General features: G+C 37.3%; 1 protein-coding gene across 4 annotated transcripts in view; it reads right to left on the bottom strand.

Moving 5' to 3' along the window:
* Positions 1-2,146: 2,146 nt before the first annotated feature.
* The window catches only part of LOC134530898 (rho GTPase-activating protein 19), a 110,872-nt gene continuing 103,378 nt past the window's right edge, over positions 2,147-9,640 (bottom strand). For 2 of the 4 annotated variants that reach the window (XM_063366190.1, XM_063366189.1), the window contains exons 8-10: positions 9,231-9,296; positions 7,625-7,909; positions 2,147-3,124 (exon numbers count right to left, since the gene is read on the bottom strand). In XM_063366190.1, the coding sequence (XP_063222260.1) occupies positions 2,546-3,124; positions 7,625-7,909; positions 9,231-9,296 (930 nt within the window). In that variant the 3' untranslated portion in view covers positions 2,147-2,545. The remainder of the gene's footprint in view (positions 3,125-7,624; positions 7,910-9,230; positions 9,297-9,640) is intronic. The other 2 variants (XM_063366192.1, XM_063366191.1) reach the window with 1 other exon arrangement.

Below are 9,640 nucleotides of genomic sequence, written 5' to 3'. Positions count from 1 at the left end.
ATGGTGTTATGTAGACATCTGCGAATTGTGATTTTTCCTTTCGAATCAAATTTCAAAAAAATTCACGAGTTTCGAATTTTTTTCGAATCGAATTTGAGAATATAAAAAGAAAATTGGAAAAAGAAAAAAAAAATTAAAAAAGCGGGAAAGTGAAAATAAAGGGAAGACCATAAAAAGTATCACAGTTTACCTTATTTAGCATGTTTGACTTTCGAGGATAAAAATATTAATAAAAATATCACAGCATTAGGAAGTTGTACAAAAAAAAAAATAACAAATTTACCGTTTTTATCACTTAAGCATCGCACATTTTATTCTAAAATCAAGTTTGAAAATTAGAGGTGAGACCGTGGGTGCTACTATATGCAAGAAAAAAAAAAACACATGTATAGTAATCCATAAAAACAAAACCTATTCATGGAAAGTACGTTTATTTAAAAAATAAAAAGTAGACTTTGCGAGAGCACGCCAAATAATTAATGAGTGATGCAATAAACCATTTTATTCAACGTAAAAAAAAGAAACCCGTAACAAGAACGTGATTTGTAACTATACGCATAACAATCGTTCCTGACATAGCGCGCGCGTGCATGCAGTCTGCGAGCTATCGATATCGATCTTGGACTACGTGTGCGCACTCTATACGGGAATATAGGAATCAACACAACCAAACTGTCGCTGCTTACGTTTTATAAGCGGTATAAAGCGACTCCCGAAACGTTAAAAATGAAGTTTATAACTTTTAAAAACGTCTTTAAAACACGATTTACACATCAGATTACTTTGTAATAGGATTAATTAAGTTAGTATGCAGTTTTATCAGAACGAACGGCGTCAATTACGTAAAGCAATTGGCGCGTGCATGCAGTCTGCGAGCTATCGATATCGATCTTGACCTACGTGCGCACACTCTATACGGGAATATAGGAATCAACACAACCAAACTGTCGCTGCTTACGTTTTATAAGCGGTATAAAGCGTCTCCCGAGACGTTAAAGATGAAGTTTATAACTTTTAAAAACGTTTTAAAACACAATTTAAACATCAGATTACTTTGTAATAGGATTAATTAAGTTAGTTTGCAGTTTTATCAGAACGAACGGCGTAAACTGCGTAAAGCAATAGGCGCGTTGTAAACAACGGGAATTTATTGCATTACATCAAATGAGGTTAAAACGGGACAGAAATAAAATGGTTTAAATAACGGGAAAACGTAAATAACAGTAACGTAAATAAGGGGTTTCGCTGTATAATTTTTGTAAGTGAGAGATGTAATAGTCCATTTACATTACTTTAAAACATTGAGGGCGGGGAGATGTCTTATATTAGTGTATCCGGGCCAGATCTTGCAAGTCGAATTATTGTAAAATGAATTCGATTCCAATTGACGAATCGAATATCAAAAAATTGGAACCCGAATTCGGAAATTTCGAATATTCGCATAACCCTAGTGTTATGTCAGTTGAACGTAAACATAAACAGGCTCTGTCGTCTAGACCATTGCGACAAATCCAACAGCCAGGGACTTCGATGTTCAACCACTTTCGTACAAAGAGATTCTAATGTGAAATGCATGTTAAACTGAAATTACAGATTCACTCTTGGCAAAGTGCAAACCACAATACGCTTTATGCCAGGAGTCGCGATTTTACATAGGTGGCACTGCAAGCGAGAAAACAACAAAGCAGTACTTGCACATGCACTTATTTAAATCTGTTTGAGTTACTCTTTAATTGTGACCTTGAATCAAAATTCTAGAATGCTTACAGTTGATACTATTAAAATTTATAACTGAGACATTCTTTTATATACATACTGTACTTTAAATAGTTTGGCTGGTTGATAGGTTTGTTTAGGTACATTAAAAATACTTAAAGTAGCAACTTAACCAACCATTCACACAATGTGATATTAACCCAACAACTCATTAAAATGGTTAACTACTTTAAGTATCGAAAAAGTATCTTAGAGAATAATTGAAAAAATATGCAAGAAAAAAAAAAAAGGAATGTTAACATTTTAAATTATTTTCTGGAAAATAGATTTTTTCCCCTCAAGATTACCAAAATTTCTGTAATTTCAATTTATTGTGCATAAAAAAACAATATTTAAAGGAATAGACAAAAAACAAACATTTGATACCAAATTTTAAAAATAACCTTATATATTTTTACATTAATGTTTGTATTACTTTTATGTTTTAGTACCTACTTTTTGCACATATTGTGTGTTATTTAAACACCCCTTTTGGTAAATTTTATTTCGGTTTTTAGGGTACCTACCTACTAAAGCAATATGCACATTCTAACTTGTCGATAGTTAAAAATATTAAAAAATATATACACTACAGTTCAAAAATAAAATGACTAGTTCAACTATGATACAAAAATTCATTTTTATGTTAACTATAAAAACTCTTTCTGATGACTACACAACTTGTGTAAATTTTTATGAATTTTCGTAAACATTTACCAGAGTGTTGTATAGTTTAACACTGATTACCAGTAACTTTACTTTGGTTTGGAATACACATGAGAACATGAGATCACAGAGATGTTTCATGGAGCTTCTCTCGAGGGGCAGTGTATTGGTTAGAGAGCTGGAGGGACTTTGTTTGGGTGTCTTCCCTCTGGAGGACTTCCCGAGAGGAAGTCAAATGGTCGTATAGTTGAAGGGACTCTGCCAGAGCATCCTCCTTAAGTGGAACATCTTCCTTGGACGAGTCATAGTCGTCGGTGCGGCTGGAGAAGCTGAGATCGACGGGACTGGCAGTCAGGACGCTGCGGCTCAACAGGTACGAGCGAAAAACACTCGTGAGGGATCCACCGCAGGTGCTGCAGCTGCCCTCGGCCGAGCAGGCACTCCCCCCGCCTGAGTCCGCGCAGCAGAGCCTGCGTTGACCGGCCTCCAAACTGGCCTGGTCCACAGTGTCGCCATCCTCGTCCTCCACCGTGCCGGCATTGTCTTCTGTCGAGATGTCGCCCATACCCGCGGCATCGTTGCAAGAGTTCTCCCCATCTGCCGAGCCAGCGCCACCGGAGTCCTCGCCCTCCGGCAGTCGACAGATGTTGGAGCCCGACACCAGCAGCACCGGTTTGCGACTTCGCGGCGTCATCATCGTCTCCTGCAACAAACACCACTGCCCCTGCTGAAGACTGCTTAGAAGTGCAGTGCTGGTCAGCACACTTCAAAGGAGCACACAAATAAAACAGAACTGTTTTAAATGAGATGTTAAGATTTAACTGACTGGTGAGTGCCAATGCATGTCCATTTCGACTTCAAAAGAGAAACTACACATTTCACCCTGGTACTAACAAGGAAACTAAATGTGTCAAAATATTTTATTGAAAACTTTATAATACATATTTGCTTTAACAGACTGCCTATAATTTTTTCTATTTAACTTCAGCTCTAATAAAAACTAGCCTAGTAGAGTTAGTCTTCAGAAATTTAATAAGCTAAGAATTTAATTGGAACTCTCAAGTCCACAATTTAAAATTGTAAGACCTAATTAAACACACTCTACAACACACATTGACACAACTGTTATTATGTTGCCACAACATTTTTGGGGATAATTTGTTTTGGGTTAGATTTTTTTGTTAAAATCTCTATGTTTTAGGACAGATTTTTTTTACTGCTCCAAAGTGAATACTATTAAATCTAATGACTTTTATGAAAATAAACAGCTCTGTAATTTTTATTGGATTATAGGTAGTACATATAGATAATAATATTTCTGTGCGGTATATTACTTTGCACTGCTGATACTAGCAATAAACTGTACTGTTACACGATTCTATTGATAACAGAATGATTATATACATACTTTTAAAAGAAAAATGTAACATGTGTGTACAAATTGGCTAAAATGTGCAAAATAACCAAGAGAAATTATATCACTTTTAAGTTTTTTTTTTATTTAAAAAAACCCTCTCGTAAAGATTGTGCCATAACAGACTTGATATTAGTCAATAAAATTTAAAAAATACAGGTAAAACTGGTAATATAAATAATAATAGAAAATAACTAATTTAAGGAAATTAATATTCAACCAAATTTTGATAAATTTACGGTACTATTAACAATTAAATGTGTTGCCTGGGTTTGTGCCACTAAACTGTAGTTATGTCGAACTTTATTCTTGTTATAAATTTATTGCAGACACAAAACATATTTTTTTGTTTATAATAAACAATCATGAGACTGTGGTACAGAAAATAGCACTAAATTTTGCTCCTACAAAACCAATATACATTAAAAATATCTAAGCATTCTCAATAATACTTATTATCTTAAAGATGATTTGAAAAAAGTAGTTCAAATACCTAACTACAAGTTTTAACCAAAAAGAGTGATTAATAAAAGTTTTCAACATTTTTAGCAAAACTATCCCAGTAGTGCAGGAAATCACAAAAGTTACTACACCCAAAACAAAACACCATACTTCTACACACCTGCTACGTAGAAGTCACACTACAGCCAATAATAAAAAATAATAAAAAAAACGAAAGGTGCAGCTATTAACAGTGTGTGTTCAGAACAACTCTTGCACTTCTCTCCAGGAGCCAAACCTCAGCCATAACAAGTTTACACAATTTGCACAACAACATTGTTGATTGAAATTGCACACAAAGTAGGGGTTGGAATTGAAAGAACAACATGATATACACCACTTTCAAAGCTCTAGCTCATGATTTTTGATAAATTGGAAAGTGGTTAGCTTTTTGTAAAAGTGAGAAGAAAAAACTGTCACATTGGCCAACCTGCCTGAAAGTTGAGGAATTTTCGGTTTAACAGGTGGTTCACCTGGCGCCCGAAAGTAACGTGTTTCTAGTCAGTTTTTTTTGTTGTTACCTAATGGTAAGTAAAACGTGTCATGTCATTGCAGTGCAATCTGATTAAAATTGTGAAATCCTTGGTGGTTTGTCTTGAATAATGCGCGCCATATTGTTGGTGAACAAACAAGCCTGATATCCAAATCTTCTACCTACATATCAAACAACACTAGTCAGAAGGTTTATGTTATGTTGAGGGCGTACCGGTGTTGTGGTGGGAATATCGGTAGAAATTAATGGGCGCCACCACGTGAGTGGGCACGTGGACCCGGCTGGAAAACTCTTTAACTCAGGGCGTTACGTGGCCCGTGTGCGGCGAGATATTAGCCCTCCTGATTTTTTACTCAGCACCTGCCCCTAAATGAGCCCGCTCTCAGTGTTGGGCATGCTCCTAATTATCGCAGTGGGCTCTTAGGGCGTCCCACACGCCACTGACCAGGTTAAGGACCCACGTGGCCCCCCGAACACAAAACACGTGACTCAGTTAATTGGTTTTTATTTACTCACGGTACACGTTCTTACACGATCCTCCGTTGATACAGCTATAAAACGCCCGAGGCACGAATCAGATTAGGTGAGGAGGCAAACCACGCACGTGGCCGCCTCAAGCCGTTACTTAATACACAGATAAGAGAAAACTCCGGAGAGTAAATAATTATTACTTATGCAGTCTCTCCGACCGAGAGAGGCCCGGAGGATGAAAAGAAAACGATTCGGATAAATTAATTTACAGAACTACTACTTGGTGAAACGGTGATGTCCTCGGGGTGTCTGCAGAGACGTCCGCTCTCGGCCGGCTGTAGAAGGAGACTGGGCTGAGCTCATGGCTTGCGGGTGGCAACATGGCGCCCTTCGCGCCGAACACAATTACCGTTACAACTTAGCTGTGGCGTGCCCCGGGTTACTATTGAAAAATAAATAAATCCTTTTACAAAAATTAGTACATTACATCCATGCCCACACCGTCTGTAATAATTACTTCTATGAATAAAAATGGTTTAAATGAAGTTGCATTCTAGTTCCTCCGTCGCCCGCTAGGGAGCGTCCTTGTTCGTGCTTGCACTTATTAAATAACAAAACAACATGAATTAGTTAAATAAAGACACTCACATGCATAGCCGTCGTGACACTGTTTTGGGGCGAAAAGAAAAAGGATTACAATATTTATTAATATATATTAGGGGTGCGGCGCACTGCAGCTAAGCGCCCTCTTGCTGTAGTTTGTGGCGCGCAGTTTGAATCTCACACGGCTACGTACGTCACGACACAAATGCTGGGTAGGAAAGGTGGTGGAAAAGGGAACGGAGGATGATCAGGCTCGTGGGGCGAAGCCCCGGCTGACGTCAATGTATGCATTGAGATGACACTATTAAAAGCTTTCCTAGCTAAAAGCAACTAGGATTGCAATATTGTTCCACTGCAGGTGCATGTGCAGATGAGGATCATACCGACATCAAAATTACCCTAAATAATTTTAATCATACTATTCAACCCTACCTTTAACAACACTATTCTGGCTACAATGCATGAATCACACATTCAACACTGACCTATAGAAAAGTTCAGAATCATTAATTGCCAAGTTAAGTTTTACAAGGGGAGGGCATTGACCAGCCAATTTATAGAAAAAAACTTTTAAAAATTTAAGCGCAGTTTATATATTAGTTAAGTTTCACTCTGACCAATGGTGCAGCGGCCTAAGTGTTAATGTACTCGCCTGTCGCCCAGACACTCGTGTTTTGATTTTCGCAGTCATTAGTATTTTATGTTTGAAAGATTGCATTATTACTGTAATTTAAATATCAAGTAATACCTAATAAAAAATTAATAAATATAATATTTATATTTAAAAAATAACTGTAGATTTATTAAAAGTTCATTAAAATTATTATTAAAAAAAGTGAACATCAACGAGAATCAAAATCAGATCTAGGTGGCAAGCAAGTACATAACCTCGTAGGCCGCTGCGCTTTTGGCCAGAGTGAAACTAAACTAGTACATAAACTGTGTTCAAATTTCTGAAGGTTTTTTCCTCAGATTTATCTGGTCAATCGCTTTATTATTTTAAGGGGTGATCACCCTACAGGTATACCACTAATACATAGTCTTTAATCCCGAAGTGAATTTCCCTAGTCGTGCCGGTCCTTGTAAGACCCTAAGAATCCTGTCTACCTGGAACACATTTATAGTGTGGGAGCTTCAGAAAAAAAACACGCGATTAGAAAACTGCTCATGACATTAGATTGGTGTCCGTTTACGAAAAACATTAAAAAAATAAGTCAAAAGCGGATGAGTACTTGTATTTCCGTACTTAGTTTTAAAACTACATTCTTAACAGTGAAAATGTCTAAAAAGTGTTTTTTCAGAATTTTTTTTTTTTTTTTGCAGTGAAACAAATGGCACAGATACTCGAAAGACTCAAGGGACCTGCATTACAACTTTATCTTCAATTTTTCCGCCATATAATGCTATTGTTACCACTCATATATCAAAGTTGGCCTATACAAGACAAGAAGACTGAGCACCAGTTCCGAGTCTAGAAGCACCAGCAAGAGTTGCACTTATCATCCTGCCGCACTAACACAAATTGATTAGATGAACCCCTTAACAGTTTTTGGGGTGCTTGGATATTATAACAAATGTCCATTCCAACGAAAGGTACTATGAGTTTGGTATCGACGCATCCTGGAACATTCTAGGCTGAGAACCACGACTACAGCAGCGACAGGAAGCTCTACGACCAGCACCGTGCAGACAAGGGCATGCGCCCGGCTGGGCAGACTTACTTGCATGGCCCGGGGCATCCTGTGCGCGGACCAGGTGATGGGGGACATGGAGGAGCTGTCGCCCGGGGTGACCGCCCTCCCCCCGGCAGGGGTGCTGGTGGTCCAGGCCACGCTAGGGGAGGTTCTACTCACGCTTGCCTCCTGGTACGTGAGACTGGTCACCCGGGGGCGCAGCCGCCGCTGCCGCACCACCGACTGCGAGCGGCGGGACCGGAGCAGAGACCCGCACAGCGGTCCGCTCCCGTCGTCAGAGCTGGACAGCTCCCGGCCGGGGCTGCCTGGTATCTGACCACAACAGTTAACAACACTCGCCATTCAGCAACACCTCCTTACTTAAACCTATGTCTGATACTTAGTAATGACTACTTTATTTTTATACTGAACTGACAGAAAACTTAAACAAATCTTGTAGCAAACTGAATGATATACTTTACATTTGAATTCAATGTCACAAATAAATTGCATCTCCAAATATTTCCCTCATTTAGTCTGTGGTATTGAGCATTAATGAGTGTTCATTTAAATACTAAAGATTGTGTAAGATTAATCTTACCACACTGCCTCTTAAATTCCTACTAAGCTTGTGCAAATATTCAAATTTTTGAATACAAATAGTTTATTTTTCATATTTGACTTTGGATACTGAAACTTTTAAATAACAAAGATTTAATTGTGCACAAAATTGGCTAACAATAGTAAGGAGTGAAGGGAGTAGCTATCGTTGAGAAAATTCACACAACAGTTCATTATCATTTGCAGTGAAATAAAATTGTTAGCAAACTATTCGTGCATTGATTATCTATAGCATGTGCCCCACATTTTTTATTATAAATATTAGAAGTTAATTCATAAAAATCAACATCACAAATTTTTTAGGACAATATGTATGGGTTTAGGAATCTGTATGGGGTTATAAATCTTTATGGGACTAAGAGAAATTATTTTATACTTTCTATAAAGTTTTAAAAAGGTTCCTTAAAAATATTGTTTTTTATTTAATTATTTTCTGCTTTCTTTTTAGTATTGTATGTGAAATATTTGCAATTAATTGAGTTTTTAGTACAGATTATGTATCTAATTTTATTCCTAACCCCATATAGATAATAATGAAAATTTGTGATCGTGAATTTCAAATACCTATAAAAATACTCAAAAGGTTTAAAACAAAAAAATGAGGGGTGCTTTCAATAGACAAGCAGTGACGGACGTACCAAATGACAGTGCGTGTCAAATTCAATGCAATGCCATCTATTGACGAAGTTCTAAACTAAACTATTATCAGCGCTGTTATTTTGCTAGTCTCCATGAGCTCTGCTAAGTAAACGGGTCTCTCCAGAAGAACAGGAAATTGCCCGACCTTACTAACTGACAGTGTGGCGGACATTTCTCCTAGCCTGTTTGCATGATAGGCACCACCTGTAAATGTTGTTTTATGCATCCCGCAACACAGTACTATTTTTCTTGTAGCCTAATGTCATGAATCCAGGAGCTTTGATAAACAAAATCAAACAAATTTGTAACAAACAAACAAACACACTGAAAAGACAGAGAGTTAATATTGCATTGTTATCCACTGATGTCAGGGTAGAAGTGGAAGGATACTCACACTGAGTGATTGCACTGCAGACATAACCTCATGACCCCTGCGCTTGACCCGGTTGAATAAGTGTCTCTGGAACACACACATTACAAAACACCTTACGTAATTGTGCAGGTTTTAATAGCATTGCAGGCTGACCTCCAGAAGACATTTACATATAATGGGTGTGTGTGAATGTTACCTTCTTGTAATGGATTAAACATGCTATCTAATGTTTTTTTGCAATACCAAGGTAGAGTTTGTCAAGTGAAAATAATAAATAAATAAATAAATAAATACAAATAAATAAATTTCTATTGACATTTCTCACAGCAAATAAGATTTTGCAAAATAAGTTTCTTTAAATTTTGTATACAAATTTATGGATTTCAATTAAAATTTTACAACTTCACTACTAATTTTATACATCCCTTCAT

Source organism: Bacillus rossius, chromosome 3 (assembly GCF_032445375.1).
Source record: "Bacillus rossius redtenbacheri isolate Brsri chromosome 3, Brsri_v3, whole genome shotgun sequence".
Lineage (NCBI taxonomy): Eukaryota > Metazoa > Arthropoda > Insecta > Phasmatodea > Bacillidae > Bacillus > Bacillus rossius.
The sequence above is the reverse complement of the archived record's forward strand: the minus strand, read 5'-3'. Positions and strand labels throughout refer to the sequence as shown.